Source organism: Hyalella azteca, unplaced genomic scaffold (genome assembly GCF_000764305.2).
Source record: "Hyalella azteca isolate HAZT.00-mixed unplaced genomic scaffold, Hazt_2.0.2 contig4353, whole genome shotgun sequence".
Taxonomy (NCBI): domain Eukaryota; kingdom Metazoa; phylum Arthropoda; class Malacostraca; order Amphipoda; family Hyalellidae; genus Hyalella; species Hyalella azteca.
In genome coordinates, this window is record NW_025934572.1 from 440,144 (window position 1) to 462,932 (window position 22,789).

General features: G+C 38.5%; 1 protein-coding gene across 2 annotated transcripts; it reads left to right on the forward strand.

Moving 5' to 3' along the window:
• The first annotated feature begins 1,481 nt into the window (after nt 1-1,481).
• LOC108682174 (CYFIP-related Rac1 interactor B) lies at nt 1,482-22,366 on the forward strand. 2 transcript variants are annotated; one of them, XM_018171296.2, is made up of 8 exons: nt 1,482-1,638; nt 8,287-8,384; nt 14,884-15,005; nt 16,779-16,881; nt 17,505-17,641; nt 17,885-18,109; nt 18,864-19,141; nt 19,953-22,366. In XM_018171296.2, the coding sequence occupies exons 2-8, from the start codon at nt 8,300-8,302 to the stop codon at nt 20,017-20,019; spliced, it is 1,017 nt and encodes a 338-aa protein (XP_018026785.1). In that variant the 5' UTR covers nt 1,482-1,638; nt 8,287-8,299; the 3' UTR covers nt 20,020-22,366. The 2 variants fall into 2 exon arrangements, with proteins under 2 accessions (XP_018026785.1, XP_018026786.1); XM_018171297.2 differs by lacking the exon at nt 1,482-1,638 and adding an exon at nt 2,684-2,814.
• The last annotated feature ends 423 nt before the right edge of the window (nt 22,367-22,789 follow it).

Here is a 22,789-nt window from a genome sequence, read left to right on the forward strand (position 1 = left end):
AGAACGTTTATTGAGAGTGCAAATTGAATGAACAAGCCAAACAAGTGAAAGTGTTTTCATTTTTAAATAACGCGGACTTGTTGAGTCAGTAGAGGGTTGCCGCGAGGGTAACGCCCACACCCTGGCCCACGCGGGACAATAAGCCTTTGTTCTCGCGCCTACCTCTTCCTAGCCGAGCTCTTCCCTTGAACACCTAAGCCGATAAGTCCAGCAGCTATCTCAATCAATAGTCAGCTATGGAAAGATCGGGTTCCAAAGGCCGGATCCCTTGTGAATCAAGTCACGAAAAGTTCAAGAATCGGCAACAGGCCATGGGCCTATTTCTTCAGCGCCGACACTTCTATTCTATTCTATTCTTATTATGTTGCGGTTCTACTATTTTATAATAGTTAGTTATATAGTTAGTTAGTTAATAATAATAGTTAGTTAATAATAATAGTTAGTTAATAGTTAGTTGCACTATAATAGTTTTATTGCGGTTCTACTATTTATTTTTAGTTAGAAAAAGCAAATTTGTTATTCGATGCTAGATAGCATGCAAGGAAATTGCAGCTAACGTTGCGACAACCGTAGCCGTCCGTTCTTAGGCATTTCTCCTCGTTGAAGATCCGCGGTTAATGTTTAACTTCAGTTCAAGTGGACAGTTTCTCAGACTGACACCATTGACTTGAGCCTCATATAGATGCACTGCGGTCTCGTGACAGGTTTGATGTCATCATTCTCTTGCCCCTCGGGCGGGTCGTCACATTATAACGGACTGTCATCTGCATATCTGTTGATAATTTATTCCTATATTTTGCGTGATTAATCAACTTATACTTTGTGCAGAAATTTCTCCTAAATAAACAGTATTTTGATCCTTAGGGATTTTATATTTTGATCACTATTTGAAATAGTGGAATAACGAATAAGTACAATACGCAGCACCCAAAATTTTGAGGTTTTACAGGTATAGTGAGACATGCAGAACATTCGTTCGAGACATGCAGACTCAGCACTTCACTCCTAACCTCCTTGCTTCCAGATTCAGGTTACAAAGATTCCTACTCGTTGTAAACGTATTCATCAAAGATATGCCAATATTTCACATTATTTAGAAAAGAACATCTATTAGCCCTCCTGGCATTACCGTATATAAGTGGCAAAGGATCCTATGATATAATGGTAATGCTACAAATCTTAGAATAGAATAAAATAGAAATGTCGGCACTGAAGAAATATGCCCATGGCATGTGCCTATTCTTGTACTTTCCGTAACTTGATTCACAAGGGATCCGGCCTTTGTCCATTGCTGTCGATTGATTGAGATAGATTGAAAAAAATTATCCATGGAAATGAATGAAATAAATAATTATATAGAAGCGTTCTTTGATTATAAATGTTCGGCATGTAATTATTGATTAATTATTTCATTTTTCTCCCAATAATTCCATGCGTGATGGAGAAGAATAATTTTTGTAAGCAAAGCGGTTAGCGGAAACGCAGCCGCAGTACAGCTACAGCTGTGGTGGTGAAAGGTTGTGTGGCGTGCAGTTGCTGTGCGTTCCGTTATCTGCGTTATTGTGACTTGTGTCAAAGACGTGTTTATGACTGCGACAATAAGAACTGAATATTCTTACGTACTTCGTATAAGATCAGGTAATAATAAAGAAATAGTTATTGATGGAAATTTTAGTATATATGTATGGCTTTGCCAGTGAAGGACCTAAAGGGATGCTGTTGCTCACGTGACAGATAAGGGGTTTAGTGCTGTCAGGTTTTGTCATGATTGCTTTCCTCTACAAAGCACAATCCCTTATTGCACTATAATCTGTTATGCGCGGATAATTCGCCTATTGAGAAAAGTTTGAAATCTTCATGCTCATACAGTCTAAGATAGACTAATAAGTTCTTTGCTACATTCTTCCCCTAATTTATTGTGTTTAATACCATGGAACTGAATTTATATATACCGTATATACGGCGCCATTACGCATACGCTGAGCTGAGCATCGTAAGTTTACTGGCTGTAAAACGTTCAAATTCATCCCACCACGTAAGAAACTACGCGTGTGAGGCATACAATCACCGTTTGTTTTTGTTGCAATGATATCAGCTGAGTATAAATAATTAATGATATCCCGAGTGAGTCCTAGCTTATTATCACTCGTCGAAAGTCCATTTTTTTAATTATATAAGGTACGATATGGGTTTCGTAATATTTATCAGTTGCATGTCTATCATCAGTCTATGATCCCATCACTATCCTGCTCTGACGTTAAAATGAATCACGAATTTGCTGTAAGTAGGTCAGGAAATGTCTAGTACAAGTAAGGGAAAGTTGTGGTAGTCCTACAGACTACAGTGACGAATGAACGTTACTCCACTGAAACCTCGAACCAAGTATTGGGTTTCGCTTCATTTTAGTGCGTTGAACTTGGGTCATTACATAATTCTGTGATTGTACATGCTACATGCCATGGTATGCTGTACGTACAAGGTATGCAACGCGTTATTTGAACTGAACGTGCTTTGGCTTTGAGATGCATAGATGTGATTTGACGAAGTTATAACGGTCATCAATATTATATGTTGCAAATGAAATTAAAAAGCGTAAAGCCTAATGACATCTAACGCAAAGTTTCGATTTGCATCTTATATTTAGTAACTGTGAATTGGAAATCCTTTAAAATCTTCATTTGATCATTCGTAGACAGTGCCCTGAAATGATTAGGTAATTGAAGACTGTGACTTTGAGGTAGGCTAGTCGTCCTAATTTATACATATAAGACACTACCAGGCCGACCACCGCCAAACGAACGCCGGTGACCACGGGTAAGATAATATGAAATAAAGACAGGCGGCGCGAGATTCCGTTGTTCAATCAAAAATAACTACGATAAATAACTTCCGACATATACCCACTTTCATAATCGAGCTTTCTATCATCTTCATTTGCTTTAGGCTTTCCTCCTGCTTATTACGTACGCTTTATGAACCTTTCAAATTTTCTTCTTTAAACTTACAGTCGTTGGTATAATCAGACGGGTGTTCACCGTAGTTATGAGCCTGCAGTTGCTGATAACGCGCACGGGGACGGGATGACTCATTAAGATGACTGGGAAAGGTGTGCGCGTGGGAAGCAAGTATTGGGAGCTGCTTCTGATTGGATGCCAGCACTAGGAGCAGCGGTAGCTAGTTGCGCGCACTAACACGTACGAGGAGCGGCAAATAGTTGGTTACCAGCTAGAAGATTTCACTAGGAGTAAGTTGCAAACGGAAACGTTTATAGTTATTGATAAGATATGTATGGCTATATATACCTTAGAAAAACTAAACAACAAAGAAATCACTGGATCCTTGCATTCCTCCCAGCGCAGCCTAAGTATCGTACTTTGATCGATTTTCGCTTGTTTCACAGTAACAAACAATCGAGAACAGCTCATAGCAGATTAGCATTGCGTGTTCATGTATTGTAGGCACTGTGCGCCCGCGTGCGAACAACCATGAATCAAATGTTTACATGTTTTGAATGTGTAAGAACAATATATTTAATGATACCATACTGGTAAAGTTATGTACGTATTTGGTTTACATTTGTCTCAATCGATACGAGGAATTTAATGACTAGGGCCATTGACCAGCCGTCGCTCTAGTGGTTACTTTAGATAACTACAATATTTGGCATTTGGTTGCAGAATGTGCTCCGTAATTTGTCCTGGCGAATTGACTATGAGATTTGTTCTGTCTAACACGAGGTGTCAACGATAAGTTTTGAGAACTCGTGGTCGGAAGATTTCTACGATTGCAGTTTTCGGAACTGTCACCTCTGACTTTAGCGCCTGAGTCGCCGTTTTAAATAGTCATCTATCTTATATTGTACTTGTCGCTGCATGGACTGCGCGTGATTCTCGCTCTGCCACGACACTGCGTCACATGCTTTACCACAACGTTTAAAAGCCAGAAATGAAATTGAGTAGTCTACTATCCAGAAATGTAATGACCGTTGATATAATATCAGTAACTGCCTATGACTATGAACAGCTATTCCGTGCGCACAACGTCTAAAAGCCAGAAATTAAGTAGTCCACTATCCAGAAATTTAATGACCGTTCATATAATGTCAGTAACTGTATATGACTGTGAACAGTTATTCCGTGCGCGTTTCCTTTATGCTTTTCAATTGGCGAGTTTGAAGAATTTGTGTTATAAAGTTCATTTTAAATCATGTTATGATCATTGTTGATAGTTTTTTTTATCAATTTACAGAAAGCGGCCAATATTTGAAAACGGTCACAATTTTAGAACGTATTCCTTCCAGTCATGAGGTTATTTTGCCCGTTCTCGAATTTTTCTACTTGAGACTTGCTTGTGGACTTCGGACTTGCTTACGACCTTAATTTTGCATTTTGCACTTCATCCATTACTTGTTATGAATGTTGTACATTCACACACTATGATATAAATACTTCTTTCTTTAGAATAGATGATTGCAATTCGTCTCCTTGTGAAAATGGAGACAACTGACCGATTATAGGATGGATGAATTTTGCACTCGGCTTCTAAATGTATTTCACTTTTGTAGGATTGGGTGTCACTGTACTTGATGAATCCGTTTGTCATTACTTCGTAACTACATATTCAGTACAATTACTACTAAAATATCACAAGATCCCAAGTCCTAACTGTTTAGTCTACACATTTGTTTAGTACCTATGATCATTCGAACTGCGATTTGAGTTGTGAACTATATTTAAAATTTGAATAAGTTGTCACCACCGTTATTTTGGTGAATATTCCCATCGCACTAGAGCGAGTTCTTTCACGGTAGTGCTAATGATAGCGAAAGTTTGTTGGACGCCAACAAAAATATGTTCCATATAGGCTCCGCTTAAACTTTGTAGCGAAGAGTGTGAGGATTCATGTTATCGAATAGCAGTCGACCAACCGTATTGTAATCAATCATATCCCGTCAGGCTACCACCAACATTGTTCAACATAATCGTCTCAGATGCAAACGACACGCTACAACTTGATGATGATGATGATGATTTTGATGCTACAACCTGATACAACTTGATGATGGGTGTGATGATTTTAGGACTTCGTTGAATAGATAATCTTATTTAAATCTGTCAATTCATTTATGCCGCTTCCCGCGCACTCAAACCGGTAAAGGTTCCTCCTAAATAATGCTTCATTTTAATGGCCTCAAGATGCAGCAATACATTACAAACAAACTCGAGTAATGTTCTGCGTGATGCCCACTATTTTCAGGCATTGGCATATAGAAATACATGACCGTAAATTTATTTAAAACGAGCGCGTTCCTAAGGCTTTCGTTCACGAATTTCTTCTGCCAGGAATTTAGTTGGTGCCGATGAACTACATCTCGGGAGTTATATTCTCGATCAAAATTTGCGGAGATCATAACTGTATGCGAGTGCTTTTCCTGTCACACCTCTCTCTCAATATTCATATAAATGGCCTGAGGTTGGTTCGGTATGTGATAATGATTAAGAGGATGATGAGGCACAGTTCTCGATCTGCATCTTTGCTTATAAAATCAAGAGAACATCTTATTCTGATCTTCTACTTCAAATCACATCTCATATCTTGAGGATACTGTGATAAAAAGTCGTAAAAATAATTGATCAATATAGAAGGATAAATTTCCTTCACTTGATACATAGTATGGAAACCGGAAGGTGATCATTTTGAACAAACAAGTCTACCTTCAGAGCAATTCCAAAGAAATCCAAACTGGGGATACAAGAAAAACACCTTTTAGTATTTAACGCTACGTTCTACATCAAATTATTAAATCTTGCCACAATCAAAGCAGTTGATTGTTAATTAAGGTTAAGATCATTCTCTCTTTCCCCCACATCGCCAGAGAAAATTGTTCCTACAATTTCCCGCGTTACAACTGCACACTGATCCCATCAGGTTTGGGGAAATGCTGTTAGAACACTGCACTTTGAATTATATCACTGGATTATACGCATAATATATCTTAAATTGAAGGAATGTCACATTGTTATAGATGGAGAATATATTATTGAATTAGTAATTATCCTTCAACATCAGAGAAACATTTAACAATGAAAATTTGTCCAATACACAGATTGCGTCTGAATAATTCTACATGTGCCTCTTAATCATGAAATTATTATATGATTGAACGCACCATAATTAGTAAATAAAATAATCACTATTAGTATCGGTCCGTTTCAACAAGTCTTTAATATTGCAAATGCTAGCAAAGCACAGACAGTTTAACTTGAATTAGTAATCAGCTGCTGCTAATTTACGTTGTAATACTTATCGAGCAATACGTATAAGTAAGTGAATGAATGATCATTTTTAAATTGAAATGCAACTCAAATCGTAAAGTGCAAAATATAAATTGGCATCGATCGAAATCGAAATCGAAAACATCAATTGGCTCGTAAATGTTGCAAAAATTGGCCTTAAATTCATTTACAGTAATACACAAAAGAACAACCGTATGGAATATATTTCGTATCAGTTACCAATGACAGCACTTGTTAATTTCAAACGTGTGAAATATTACAACTGAAAAAGTAGGCACATTAAGGTACACTAATCTCAACATCGGCGTAAACACAATTGTATCACAAACCACATGCATGGAGGAAATCGCATTATTTTGGTGGCAATATTATTATTTTAGTGACAATATTATTATTTTAGTGGCAATATTATTATTTTAGTGGCAATATTAGTTTGGGAGTGCCGCGTGGATTGGATTGTACATTTTTGTTATTTACGGTATTGGTTCTGGGATTAACTTGTTCATTTAGGTATTTTCTAACCTCTTGGTTATATGTTGAAGGAGAAGGCAAGTTCTGTTTACCCATAAACTAATCACAATTCAGGACATGTACGAAGGCGTCTGACTTCTAATCACCCGCACACTTAGTTATTTCTGATGAAGTCACTAAGCTCGAGGGTTCGGTGATCAATGTTTGTTGTTACAAAAATCTTAAGCACCGAACCGAAAATAACATATTCCGGTTTGTGTTAGGCTTACATGCCTTCAAAGAGTAAAGAAGGTGAACTATTTTGTCATAGAACAAATGATGTGAACTTTCTTGCGTGTGCCGCACTTCGCCAGTCGTCGTCGCGGCTCCATCGATTGAATGCATACGCAGTGTGTAGTATTTAGGTCTCGTGCCTCGCCTGTTCCGACGTTGCGCTACCAAACTTAGCTTTAGACGACTGCTTTAAAGCCGCTAAACTTTTAACTCGCTCCTATAAACTTCCGTGTCTGGAAACCACATTATTGCACTAAAGTGCGTGCCTACTGCACCTGCGGTTCTGTGCACACTCAGTTGTTACCACGAACTCGAGCAGTACTGTGGATATACATAACCTCTTACACGCTTGTTGAAGATCAAGCCAGAATCATTCAACAATCCTTCCACTCCTCGTGAATTGCCTTCTTTGCTTATATCACTACCAACCCCACAACACTTCAGGTACGAAACATTTAGCATTAAAAAGTCTGTGCCTCGACGCTGACGCATTATCCAGTTTCTTTTCGGTGCTGATCAAATTTAAACCTACCCTGGCAATCGATTTCGACCATCATCTATGGATACACTAACCTAATTGTTCTCAGTGTTATTCGCATCGAGGATCCAGGTAAATAGGATTTCCGTCTTGTACAGAGGGATTAAGAAACGTTGCCGTCGACGTACAATGTATGCAAAGTGTTGCAAGTCTACAGTGTTGGTTAGGACACATGCTAATGGTGTCACATATGAGGGCAGGCATGATAGTAGAAAGATTTCCGTGCTATCTGCTGCCTTATCTGCACCAACACATTCTTGCTTCGCTGCCATTCTTCTGTACGCTTACGAAACTATCGAGCATACGTTGGTACTTAACGGCTAAAAAATGCGCCTAATAATGAAAAAAAATAATTAAGGAATATTCTTTGGTTTTCTTGTCGTTTGATTGCCATTCTTAATTTAAAAATACTGCATCAGGGAGCAGCAGCATGATTTTGAGCTTCATTTGGAATTTACATCGTGGACAATTATTTTCAAATTTTGAAATCATGTTAATGAAATTCTCCTGTTACCACTCAAAATTTCATGTTCTCTTGATAAATGCTATGATTCTGCTTATGAAGTTATGTCTTTCATGCAACTGTGCATTGTCTCCTCTGCAGTGAGACAAGAATTTTCTCCAGCATCGTCTTACTTTATAATTGGTTATGTCTCCATGTCTCGTTTTAGCTTCATGAAATTCAAGTCGTAACAATTTTTGTTGCAGGCTAGCAGAGGTAATGGGTAACCTTCTCCGACTGCTCTCCCGAGAGGACAACAGCTGCTGCTCCCATAACAAGTTCGACTTCTTTCTCGACTTTGAGAGTGAGTTTTGTGTGGTACAGGTTTTTGCCCACTTTCAGACTTCATATCCTAGTAATATGACTCGGTTTATACAGAGTTTATATTTGTTTAATAGCACAAACGTCGATTGTGGTCACGTGATGATTGAATGTTGTGTAAAAACTTACCACAGAATCAAAATATTCCTATAGTGAGACATATTTTCAGCAATATAGACATGATTAAAATACTAGACTAGTAAATGCCAATTCTAAAACGCAGGTGATTCACGGAAACTTCCTGAATTGAAAGCCTAATAAAAATTAACTAGTATATATATCATTACCACATAATTTTTTGAGAAAGACCTGAATTTTTTATAACTTTCTTGTTTTAACTTAAAGATGACATCGGACAAATGACGTCCCCATTGTCAATGCATTCAGTTAGTCCGTTAGTCGATTTTTGAAGTTCCGTTCAACTCGCTGAAGCACATTTTCGGGTATGTTGACGATGGCTTGGCGTATGTTGTTCTTCGAATGAGGTAGGGTCCTTGGACAGTCATTGTAAACAATTGACTTTTGCATCTGACTAGGTGGGACACAAGACTTCACGACCTTGCCTTTCATTGGAAATACTCCTCGCCGTTTTCCTACAGCATCTGGCCGCTTGGCGCGAAGTACAAAACAGGAAGTTTCCGTGAATCACCTGCCCTGTGTAACCGGTACCGATTTATGTCATGGCGTTGCTGTTGTATTTTTTATGCACTTACAATGCTACAACTGCAAATGTCGAGGTATTTGATGCTTGACTGATGAAAACATTTTTTTGCACTAGTATTTGTCGAGATAAATTTTACAAAAAAATATTACAGCTTGAGTTACTTTCTATTTTTGTTATCGCATTACTCTTCCAATACCAAGAAAATACTGCATTAAAAAAACTAATACTTTTCAAGTGTTATGGACGGTAATGCACGAGTGTCGATATTGCATTATTGTCGGTAATGCATTGGTATCGGTAATGCATTGGTATTGGTAATGCATTGGTATCGTAATGTATTGGTATCGGTAATGCATTGGTATCGGTAATGCATTGGTATTGGTAATGCATTGGTATCGTAATGTATTGGTATCGGTAATGCATTGGTATCGGTAATGCATTGGTATTGGTAATGCATTGGTATCGTAATGTATTGGTATCGGTAATGCATTGGTATTGGTAATGTATTGAGCATCGCTGTGCTTCTTAGCTGTTCTTATTCTCCATAGTTTCCTTCACCTTTCAGTTCCTGTGTTTTCAGTTTTAAGAAGCTTCTTCTTGTTGGGTAATTTTTAGTGCTGTTACTGTTGCACCTCGTGACGAGTCCATTTTCATTTGCGGCAAGCGACTTAGGTTTTCTTATTTTTTATTAGGAGTCGAACAATCACCGTAAAAGTTTCTTGGTGCCTTTGTTCAACACAAAATGTGGCCATTGAAGCTCTACTCGTAAAACAGGAAATACATATCGAATGAATTTTCCCTATACTCTTAAAGGAGGCTGAATTAGTACGCATTATTTAACGCTAAACCGAACATCAAACGCAAGAATATCTTCATTGATGAACCCTTTTGAACAGTTTTGGAAAAGTGACGGTTTTAATTGTGTTTCGAACTTTCGATACGAGTAACTCCATAAATAAACGATTATGCCCATAACGATTTTAGCAATACCGTAGTCTTATCACTAGTAATTAATGCTAATAATAATTAATTAATTAACTTGGTATTAATAATACCAAGTATTACCTCTTGAATGTAACCTTGCGCGATAGGAATATCATTCTCCGTCGACGCATGAAAAGAAGTTTTTATTGTTCCGAGAGTCTTCTCTTTGAGGTTACTCGTATTCCCGTTAGCGATCGTATAGCGTGCTAGGTTCAGCGTCCGTGCGGGCTTGGTAATATCGATCTGGACCCCATGCCGCTTCACTGCTTCGTATAACGGCCTCCATGCGTCATTCCTCACAGTTTGCTGGCGACGTATATTTCTTTATTGTTATTGGCCTCCACCCAAGTTCACCTCAATACTGACAGTTTCTTGGTAGTATCTTGCAATTTTGAACCTCATGTCTGTAACAGTGCACGGTCAAAACACGCTTACTTGGTGTGTTATTAATTAATAGATTTTGTGCTTTTGAGTACATCGACCTATTAACGACAGTATAGCTTGATGATACGCTCAGTTATTTAACTTAAAATAATATTTTTAGCATGTCAATATTTTTTTTTATAAAAATCAATATATAGCGCATCCTTTGCTCTGGTGTCGCTTACCCGATGCTGCAAGTAACTGGCTTTTCCTGTGACCTCCAATATTGTCATCCGGATGCGATACTCTTTTTCACGCCGCTGTGCTGACTTCGGGGCTGGGTGAGCTTGCCTGCCTCTACGGTTGCGGCTTCGAAATGAGCCTATGTAGAAAGTGATGACAATGTCTTGCTTGTATGACATTAGGTTACACAGATGTAATAAGTACGTGTTACATTCATGCCTTTCGGTTCCTCAGAAAGTAATTTCTACGCGCTCCATTCATGCTATCGGATTCCGCGAAAGCAATTGTTATTCGTTTCATTCATGCCATCAGGTTCTTCAGATAGAAATAACGACGTTTTCAATTTAACCTAATAGTTTCCAAGAAAAGTAATGCCAATTCTTCTCACGTATGTCGTAAAAAATTATTCTGAAAACGGATTCTGAATGGATTAAGGTAAATTTTTTCAACTTGGCCGTGCGTTTTTAGGTGGGTCAATCAAGGCAGCGTCGTGAAAGATTGTCTTCCTATAATGTTGCGCAATTGTCGCTCTAAGAACAGCTCAACGTAGCGTGATAATGATGACGTCAGGGCCGACGTCATCAAGCGTCTTTTATAATGCCAGGAATGGTAAACTAGAAATATATATAGCAGCTAAAAAACTTCAGCTGCACGCTAATTTTATTTTGATTAGTGTCGCGTCGATTTATTAAGGAGTTGAATAACCCCTTCTTATTGGTAGAATAAATTGTTTGATAAATTGTAAATTAAGAAGTTGTTGTTTAAAGATAATTTCTTAAATTAGAAAATCATAACTCCCCATTATGTGCATTTAAATAAATTGGCCCGTTATTCCATGTAATTGGCCTTAGTAAGGTGGTCGGTGGTCTTAAAAAAAATTTTTTCAATGAGTTCCTAACTCAAAAAACCGGTTCGTTATAGATGCATAAATAATATCCCTAAAGTATCTTTCAAATCGGTTCATATTTAGAGGTCGCTCAATGGTTTTAAAGTTTCACCCCTATGGCTCAAGATCATTGGGTCCGTAGAGTGAAAAAGAAGCGGGCCTGAACAATATTGCTTAGCTTAGAGAATTTAGAAAATTTATCGCGATAGGAATAACATTTGCTTGCAACTGGCATTCATTCAAAGACGATGCTATTTTTTTAGAAAACTTATATCAATAACTATATTTCGTTTAAGAAAAGAATACCTAAAAAGCCATGCAATCTGTTTCATTTACTTGAAGCGGCCGCCGATGGGCGCTTCGTGTGAAAGGAAACTGCTATCTGCCCCGGCAAATTGATTTTGGTCTCATTAATGAATGACGATGAATCTTATCAGGGGAAGCCTGACTCGTCCTCTCCTGGCTGCTCCTGACGTGTGTGAGACTCATTTCCTCGAATTCTCGACATCCCGAGAGAAATGTTTGCGTTGTGTGAGCATAGTTCATTAATAAAACATTCACGACTTGGATCCATTTTATCGAAGTAAATCATTTCAACGAGACGAAAGATGAACAGGAAGCGCATGATTATGAAAACATTTTCCCATTATGAAGTTACAAGGGACATGAAATGAGACGTGCCGCAACGATTGAAGTAAAAACAAAACTTTCCAAACGTGCAGGTGAGGGATTAAGAAATTGAACTCGTTACTTATATTCGTTAGCAGTTGGAAATACTTTGCTGGCAATAACCAGCCGAACAGTTCCGCTTTTCGTTCTAGTCTTGCGGCTGTATTTCGATGAAACCTTTCACACTGACTCATGTGGAACCTTTCCGCTGGCGTTTTGGTCGTGCTTTTTTAGATTTCTACGTCATTCGCAATTTAAACGATCAACTTAATGACGAACTGTTCTCGTTGAAAGAAAAAAAAATTAACCGCTAATTTGATAATCATAAACTCTGGTTAGGTCCATGTGGCAATATCCATTTGTTTTAACGAAAAACCATTTAACTATTGGTCCATATAGCCTAAAACACGTGAATACAGTTGTAATAAACTAAAAGTGACGTCAGCTAAACACGCTCTTTAAGAAATCTTACGTGTAGGCGCGGTAGACATAAGATAACTTTCTTCTGTCTTTTTACCTGACCTTCATAAGCGAATATCACTGTTATCACTGTAGTTCAACTGCCCCAATGCTGCATATCTCTTGTTCATCTTGAAACGTTAATTTTGGAAATGGTGGCCGCCAGTAACCGACCAACGTTAGTTATATCACGGTTAATTATGTAAGAAATGACGAAAAATGCGTGAGTTCCTTCTCTTGAGTATATGTTTGAGATATTATCGTTTTGCTGTTTTTTAGCAATTCTACTTTTAACCCTATACTTACGTGAAAACGCGTTTCTAAGGTCATTTTTGCAGAGCGATTACAACAAAATTTTCAGCATGGGTTGCTTTGTATCAATTGTGAAGGAAATTTTTTACGTAGAAACTTGGCTAATCCTCGTAGGATGCCCTTGCACTAGAACTAGATCGAATGTCTCGTCGTGCAGACAGTCAATGTCTCGTGGAAGTGATCTCTCCTACAAGTGTTTTGCTGTTACTGCCCGCCTATAACTTCTCCGTTTTAGTCTCTGAGATGCTAACGACTTTATTTTGCCAGCTCCAGCGCGTTCGCTATTTCAATTGCCTCTGATTTGGCGATGAAGGTGATGATTTTAATTTGAGAAATTAATGCTGATTGATTTTATCATTCTTTAAGGTATTCCTAGTTTGTGATGAAGGTGATTGGTAACTTCGTAACTACGAGTATTATACTACGGCCAAAAATGCCTCCTTCATTCTGTATTAACTGCGTCGTGAGTGTTAGTCTTGAAAATTTCAAATGAATTTGAATTGTTCTCTCTTTGAATTAACAAAAAAAAAGTTTTCGAAAGTACGGGTTCCATTGAAGAGTTCCTTTATTTTCGGCGCTGTGCAACATTCTAATATCGCAAATAGCTTATCTATAAAGCTTCAGGTAAATAACTATCCGATTTTTCACGGTATTAACACGGCTTGTGAGTTGAAAATCAATGCTCACTGCCGTCTCGGTACTGCTGATTTTCTCAAGCTCTATACGACCATCTGAACTGGAGCGTTCATGTATGTCGTTGCTTTTGACCGCACTCGCTCTCCCTTGCTTTCTCCTGTTTACAGTGCGTTTAAAGTAGCATCACAACTCCCGTTACCGACTACACTCAAATGCTCGAGTTAGAGTTGGTCTATCACCCTTCATTACGAGCGTCAATTGACGCCTCTAGCCTTGCTGCTATGCTGCGTCTGGGCACACGCGTTGCCCACGTGGACTGCGTCCGATATCTGCCACTTTTTGGTGTACAATCGAATGACAAGCTACTTTATTATAATTAATATTCCATTAATGAAGTATTATAGTAATTTTTTCACTAAAAATACGAGTTTGCACGATGAAAATTTGTTCAACTTTTTGGCTGCATTTATTTTTACAACTTTTGGCTGCGACGCATTCCGACGTTCTCAATTTTAAATGTACCAATTGGTTTAGATCTATTTTTCATTAAAACTGATGAAATATTTATGCTTGCGTGCTAGCATTTGTACGTTTTTGGTAATTGTATTTAAGGCATGCAAGAATAAGAAAAAATAAATTTTCCTCGTTTACGTTTCATCCACTGTTTAGCTTCAGTCACTATAGGTACTTTTTCTTTTTTATAATGGAATCTTGCAATATAGTCAACAATGTTTTGATCTGTCTCATCAGCAAAATAAATTTCTGTTTGCCCCGGATTTCAATTTCTGCTCATTAACTACGCAATGTTGAATTTTTTTGGTCACGCAACTTTCCAACTTGTCGACAGTTCGAAGTTCTAGTTACTCTACCACGTAACTTGTATATTTACATTGTGACTAACATGTTAGTGGCTATTTCAAATGATGGTTTCATGCATTGATTTCTTTATTACTGAAATCTTCCTTTTTATCTATCATGCTGCTTTCTATTCCATCAACCATGCAACTTTCCGTACCTTCAACAGTAACTTTATATCAGTATTATTTTGCCTTCGTACAAATCCAATTCTACTTCAATGCTTGATGTAAATGTTTATTTCATTTACATTAAAATTCATTGTTGTATCAAAAATCCGAACTTTTCTTTGCAAACAAAGCAGATCATCATTATATTCACCAGACAAACAAGATGAATTGATATTGTAAATTTATATTCAATCCTGCAGGCATATTTCCTCCCGCTTCAGTGGTATGACTTTTTGTGCAGATGCGGTGCCGTCGGAGAGCGAAGAGCCGCTGTTCCTGGCGGTAAGCCAGGTGCTCGAGACTTCAGGAGACATCCTCAAAAATCTACAGCAGTACAAGGGCGCCGCCAAAGAAATCAGAGAAGTGAGTAGCCAGTGCTTAATGGATCCGTTAGCGCAAAAACAATGACAATTATTGCGTCGTCCTTTGAACGACCAAGAACCCTTCTAGGCTACGCCAACTACAATCAAATAAGCATAAGTCCCAACAGCCTGAACGCGCTACGGCGGATGAACAGGCCAAAGTTCAGGCCTTCACCGAACTCACCAAGTATCAAAAGATCTACCCGAGCCAACGACTTAGTCACAATTTCAATTAACGTACCAATTTGGTTATATGACGATGAATTTGCTTCGTTCAAACTGAGATGATATTGTGAAGGGATTTTTAAATAAATGTTTGGAAATTAACCTCCTGTTATCAAATAACATGACGACTCGAGTTTCAATGTATCCATGTGGCTCTTGTATGTACCAGGCTACCAGCGTGAGAAATTATATGAAAATTGGGAAAGTTTAATTTATAACTTATTCTCACCAACATTTACTTTTATTCAACCAATATTCATGTTCTTGCTCTGAGACCTGAAAGCATCTGCGACCAATATAATGGTTTGATATACCAACACTGATGTATATTAATTTGCTCCACCATGTTATTCATACTCCTATTGTGAATTGGTTGCGTGATTAGGTATGCAAAATGGAACTTTCGGAAGAAATAAGTAAACCAGTTTTAAATTTCCCAACTTAGGATTTAGCGAGACGAAGCGTCGCGTGTATGCGGTTGGAGTCTGAGAAGCTCACATAAAAAGTGTTGGCTTAGCGAGTCCGGTCATTTGACGGAGCTTCGTTAGAGCGAGCAGTCCACGGCTCGGTTGAGTAGCGGACGTGTCACATTTAAGACAGTAGTAGAACAAGTGAGAGTGAAAGTGTAAACTTTCGCTACTAATGAGTAAACCCTGACAAATCGCCTTAATAAAGTTAAACGCACCGAATGACGGACGCGACTACGACGTAAACAGCATATTGCGTGTTACGAAGTATTTTGTAGTTCTCATCGCAGGTACGAGTGTTCGGTTCAACTTCAGTAACGTATCGCTGCCGGGCATAGTCTCTCCGTGTTCCAGCACGATGGTTTAACGCCGGTATACCGAGGAAGAAACTGTATCGAGACATCGACAGCAAGGTATCAGCAAAATTTATCGACGACGCAAACGGATCGTACAAGCTGAACCTCTGCAAGAAACGGCTATTGTGATGTTCCCGTGCATCTACAATTCCCGTATCGTGCAAACGCTGCTCTTATACAAAAGCGATAAATCGTATTTTTTGCTCGTTTTATCTTTTTTGTCCATGTAGAAATGTGATCTCTAGGTGAAGAACTTGTAATAACTCATTCGGGAAAATGTCGAACCCACGGTACCGTACCAATATAAATTCACATACCGCCCAACTGCAATGTATCGATACATGCAATGAAAGAACATAATTCAGATCTCAATTAGGTGAATGTTAATTCCGTAGGGGTTGGAATTGAAGAGTAGAGTAGTTGAAGAATTAAAGAGTAGTTCGTAGTTTATTCAAATGAGCAAGAAGATACAAGCCGAGACACAGACTGACGTAGTATAGATTACGTCGTACAAGTTGTTAAGAACGAGTAGCGCAGTGTTACTAGTTCTGCTGCAAATCTATACTAATGTCATTATACCAACTGCACAGTGAATGCTAATTTTTCTTAATTCCACCTTCCTTGATACGTACGCAAGTTATTCAGCCACATGCCTCGTTGTTCCTTTATATCTCCGAACCCCCTTAATTTCCCCAATCATTTATGATGATAATATTGCCTGTACAGGCAATCAGTGATTCCGGCGGAGAGTGCCAGAGGCGGGCGTGGGAGGTCGTCATACCTTTAGTTCAAAAACTTTTCGACTTCTACCAGTTCTCCCACCAGCTCGGTGAGTCATGATTTTTCTATCCTCCACGTAAGCACAATCTCCCTGTCGTATTAAATTCTCGTTTCTTTCAATATTCCTTATTTCTTGCGTGAAATGACTGGAAGGCTCATTATTATTCAATACGAATTTACTGGGTTATTTCCGTGGAAACGAACATACATTCTGATATAACTGTTATGCATGTCCACGAATATGTACATTCTTTCAGTATGTAGTAATTAGAAATTTTCGCGCTTGGAGGGCTTCTATAATTTTATACGAGAAACTTTATATTCAAATAATTCTAAAAGTTCTTGGCGCTTCAGGGCCAAGCCAGCGGTGAATTTCGACAAACCTATTTTTTTTAAACTAGCAACGAGCCCTTCTATCTTAGCGTATCATTAAATTCTACATGCATGTATCTAGTGCCCGGTGTCTCGACTGAATTTACTTGAATTAACTTCTACCATTGATTTATACTTAATTGTCGCTGGTTTCTACAAATTCGTTTCACGTATTCTATAAAGACATGAATTTCTGCAGATTTTTTTTTTTGTTTATAAATTTTAATTTCACATTTGCTATAAAGACATGAATTTATGTGGAATTTTCTTTGTTTTTAAATTTTATTTTCACATGTGCAGAGGAGATTCTGCCCCGTGTGCTGCTGGAGCTGTGCTCTCCATCCATACCTCCCGTCCAACACCTCGAAACGCAGCAGGCGCTCGTCAAGCAACTCGCCGATATTCTCGAGTTCACGCTCAAGTTCGACGAGCTTAAAGCAAGTCTTTTCAACCGTTATTCATTCCAATTTGTGCTCCTAAAGCTCTCTCATACGAAGCAAATTCTTCGTTGAATACAATATTTCCATACCTTTTAATAGTGCTGGCATATTCTGTTAATAATGCACGTTAAATATAATAATGCACGTTAAATACGTACATTATCTACATAGCTTCTAATACTGTTGGCGTATTCTTAATCAAGTGATATCGTCAAGATTAATTAATCCTCTTATTGGCAGATGACGACACCTGCTATCCAGAACGACTTTAGCTACTACAGACGAACGATGATGCGCACGCGTCTGGACCACACCACCCCCCAGGACCTGGGCTGTAATGGTGACTCTGAAGAGGACATCTCAAAACTCGACCATCAGACCGCCAACAAGATGAGCCTCTTCTACGCCTACCCCACGCCAATGCTGCGCGTCATCAGCGAAGCCACATCCAAATTTGTAGCAGAGGTTCGTCTGGCTTTCCTCCCCACAAACATTGTGGTTGATTGCTCCCTCTACGAAGTTAATGTTTTTTTCTGATGGAAGCTGGGTACTTCATATCTACTTTCTCGGCTCATTTCATGTGCACTTGATAACCTACAATTTATCTTGGGCTTTTTCTAGTCGCTTGCCGTTAGTCGTGTGCTCTGTCTAATGACCTCCCGCTCTTCTTGGCTTCTTTACTCTTTACCTTTCATATTTCCTATATTTCTTTAAATTATTCTCGAACACTCTATTAACCTACACATGATTCGCTGGAACCTTTCTGTAAATTTTCTGTAATTTGAAGTTACTCGCGCGGTCCCTTTAACGACCAATAATCTATACGGCCCTTTCTTTCTATAAACCTCGGTCAATCCTGTACTCTCTCCACTTACGTGCCCTCAATTTTGCCTTCTCTCTAAGAATCATCCCTCGATTCTGCGTAACTGTTAATTTATTTTTATCCTGCGCTTTCGGAATGCGTAATGAAGCGCCCTTAATAAATGCTCCACTTGACATGATAACTCTTTGTCTTTTTTTGCTGCGCGCCAGGAACCATATGAGAGCAGTTGTTTACTCCCTTGATCTTTTGTCCACTAACTTTCATTTCTCTACGTAACTTAGTTCTAATGTAAGGTAATTGGGGGTGTTTTTTTTTTGTCTTTGAACAAATGTTTGGGCTATTTGTCTGAGTTAAATGCATTTGTTGCCTTTATTAATTCATGATTTTTTTCAATAGCATAAAGAAATCCCCCTGGAGCAGACGACAGAGACCCTGGGCACGATGGCGAAGGTGTGCCAGAAGATGCTCGAGAACCCGGACCTGATCGCGCGCTTCAAGCACGAAGAGACGCAGCTCTTCATCCTGCGCGTGATGGTGGCTCTTGTGATCCTCTACGACCACGTGCATCCTGTGGGGGCCTTTGCCAAGACCAGCCATGTCGACGTCAAGGGATGCATCAAAGTTCTCAAGGAGCAGCCCGCGTCCAGTTCAGAAAACTTGCTTAACGCTCTCAGGTATGGTGTATAAAGTTATCGGGTTCTTGAAATTGTCTGGTTTAATTAATTCAGGCTCATGTCTTTTTCATGACATCCGTTTATTAATTTATTACCTATTAGATAAGATAAACTATTTGAATTGTCTCTGAGTCCTGATTCTTATTATTGTCCATAGGTATGCTATATCAGGTGAAATAATTAGGGAGTCAACACTAAGAGTAATAATTATTAGATAGTGATATTACAATATTAATTACTTCCATTCATTACTCGATGAAAGTTATAATGCCTCTTGGATGGAGACGTTTGAAGTAAGGAGTCCTAACAATTGCGGTTCTTTATTTAATTAGGCAGAACGTGTTGCAGTCTTGGTCATTGAATTACTTATGCCTTAAGACAAGGTTCTGAATGAGACTCAATGCAATGTCGGTTCTTGATAAATTTCAAGTTTTCAAACATTTTCAGTTCGCTTTAATCTACATAAAAATTATAATAGTTGGCAGTGGACAAAATGTTAATCGATTCTTTGACAAGTCAAATTAGTTGTTGAATATTTACAATGTATACAATATATTATCACCAAGACCAGCATACTGTTTACTGGGAAATTGAGTATGGACAAATAGAGGAAAACTATTCAACTGTAATTTAATGGAATATTACCGTATACTGTTTCTGGTGTTACGCTGAGAGATATGGCTGCTTTCAGTGTTAAAAGAGGTGCACAAGAAGTCAGTTTTCATGGTTGCGCTGCTAAACATCTCCGAATGATCTACCCGTCTACGATCACTTTTTCCATGAGCGTCACTAATGTTGATGATATTTTCAGGTACACCACGAAGCACCTCAACGACGACTCGACGCCTAAACACATCCGCACTCTCCTGGCGGTCTGAGGGAACATTTCCTTGTCCAATTCCGTCGCGTGATAATTCCCTTGCATTTTGATTCATATTTTATTTTGTACATTACGTTTAGTTGAATTTTTATATTGCAGGGCCCTGATGGGGATGCTAGGTGTTGTAAGAAGATGAAGGTTGTAATGAGTTTTTATAGGAATTGTAAAATGGGTGCACATATTTGTAGTTCATTGAAATGCTTTTCTGCTGAAGAAAACAGTGCTTCTGTTTTTTTTATGTGAATAGCATATCTGCTTTTTGTGTCGGTAAACTCGTATATTTCATCATTGAAAATCGAAGTGTGGATAATAATGACAACTGGATGATGGCTGGCCATGAGATGTCGAAGCTGATGCTCTAGATAGTGTCTCGTAGTACCGATACTACGGTATATCCGCTTAGTGAACTAGATGTCTGTTGAATGGGTCCGAACTGCTTCACTGCCATCATATCATTCCATCCTTATTTTAATATGATATTCTTTTACTTTCCACGAAAAATTTCTCGATGAATTTCCTCGTCTGTATTATTCATGCGCATGTTTTCATCGCTGAGCTGTATTCCAATTTTCGATGTCGCCTCTGGCTTAGTATATTATTATTTCTTAGCAGGGTTGACTGGAATGAAGCGGCTTGCGTATTACATTAACAATATTACCGAGTCTTCACATAATTAGCATATACTGTTTTTTTTACTTTCTACGCACTCGTTACTACCTACTTTTATAACAAATATTAAATGTCTTTTGCCAAGTTGGTTCTTATTTGTCTCGTTATAAATTCGTTTCTGGAAAAAATAAAATTATGTGGATTTTTCAGGGTTCCATGTTTGTGTAAGCTATAGTTCGGCAATTGTCATTGCTATTGTAATAACTATTCGTCAATACACTTGGTAGTTCAAGTTATTTTAAATTTTTCTTCATAACTCTTTCAGAATGTTCATTGTAAACTTTAATTTGAGCGCGATCGGCGCACCGAGTCTAACTGCGATTGTTTTCTTTTTACAGTGGAAGGGATTCATTGGAATATTCATGGGATATGAGGTGGAGTATCTACTTTATATAGACACTAGCGGCTCCTGTTGGTACCAGATCTCTGACTTGTATTTTAGTACCATGAATTTTATTCTCTTCTCTGCCTGCATGTACATCCTGGCTTACTTTTCCTAAGCTTTTATTTAAACCCTCGAGACTCGTGACAAATCAGACGAGTTCATATCATTATCTTCTGTATCTTACTAGTCATTTCCTATTTATTTCTACGGTTGTATCATCTACGATACATCCTACTGTTCTGCCCATATGTGGAAAACATACCACCCCGTAAATGTATGGGCCCTGTACCTTACGTGTGAAGTTACGTGTAACCATTTAGAGATGTAAGCCCGAGATCGTTGTACTCGAGACAACCTTTAAATTTGATGAAAATGCTTTACTTGTTTGTTCTGTTATTATGCCAGTCACTATGTGCCTAAGGTTGCCGTTGTGGGGAACTTCGAGATGCTGTTCAAAAAACCAGCTTGTACAGAAGGTAATTCAATCGCGTCTTGGAGGCTTTATTACTTATTGATGGCATGGAGTTTTGACAGAGCCTTATCATAGAAAACTTTCTCACTCTGTTTTTCTTTTTGCCTTATTTGAGCCCTGTTGTGTCCGGTGACTGTGTGGTTTACAATAGGTCCGATCGTCCCGTGTCTGAAGTGTAGTAAAGTGACCACAACTTTTTGGCGTCTCAAATCTTGTGGCTGAAGCCGCATTATCCTAGTTCGAGCTTTCCAGATGGTCTATCATTAAGATTTTTAGGCTTCTGTAGAAGTTCCTTTTGAGGTCGATTAAGCAATCGACTTCTCTGGATATTTTCTATCGGGCGTTGTTTCGCCAGAAGTAAGTTTTACTTGTATCTGTCTAGAAACATTAAAATCATAGATATGCTCAGTATTTTACTAAATTATACTTCTCTCACTAAGTGACAGAATGTACTCGATAATCACCAAGTATTGACAATTAGCATTTTATGAAATTATTGAAAATATTTTGTATTATTATTGCTCTGCACGCGCACTTGAGCCCCGATTTCTCAGTGAAGTCAGTCGCACGCCTGACCATCACTTGCATGTAATAAATGGCTGCAATCGAAGAGTCATTTTAACAAATTGTTTAGCGTCAAACTGAGGGTTTTTATTTCATAATGCCGCGTGGGCCGTGCTGCGGGGTGCTCATCTCTGATGTGGTGACGCCTTCTATAAGTTTGTTGTATAAAGTAAGTCGATGTCTTGCTGTGTGATTCGTGATCATGAAACCAAAGTGATTAATTCTCTGCACTTGTTAATAAACTCCTGAAACTCCTGCTGTCTGTTATTTTTCGCGTCGAGCATCAGCATGCTAGACTCGCGTTTTCGATGTCAAGTTAATTTGGTTCAAAGATATTAATTTAATTTTTATCTCGAAACTCGGTTCGCATCTCTTTTGTATATACTACATACAGTGATCGCTCCCGTACATGTAACATTAATCCTGATATTTTTATTCTCAAGATTCTTCCCTAATTTAGTGACCATTTGAAGTTTCGATCTGTTGCTATGTAGCAGATGGCTAAGATCTTGAAGGATCGACCCGATTGAAGCGCTTGCAAACCCATCTCTCCGCTCTGCCCATGCCGTTGAGGGAAGGCGTGTCATAGGCTAAGACGTCTAGAACCTTATGTCGTTATGGCCCTGGTAGATCGAATCACGACAGTTTGACGCAACTCGCGTGTTCAGACGCGCATGT

Bases quoted from the DNA above. Each gene is read 5' to 3' on its own strand.
- LOC108682174 (XM_018171296.2), top strand. From the start codon at position 8,300: ATGGGTAACCTTCTCCGACTGCTCTCCCGAGAGGACAACAGCTGCTGC. The intron at 16,882-17,504 runs GTGAGTCATGAT...TCACATGTGCAG, and splicing joins CCAGTTCTCCCACCAGCTCG to AGGAGATTCTGCCCCGTGTG. The intron at 17,642-17,884 runs GCAAGTCTTTTC...TCTTATTGGCAG, and splicing joins TCAAGTTCGACGAGCTTAAA to ATGACGACACCTGCTATCCA.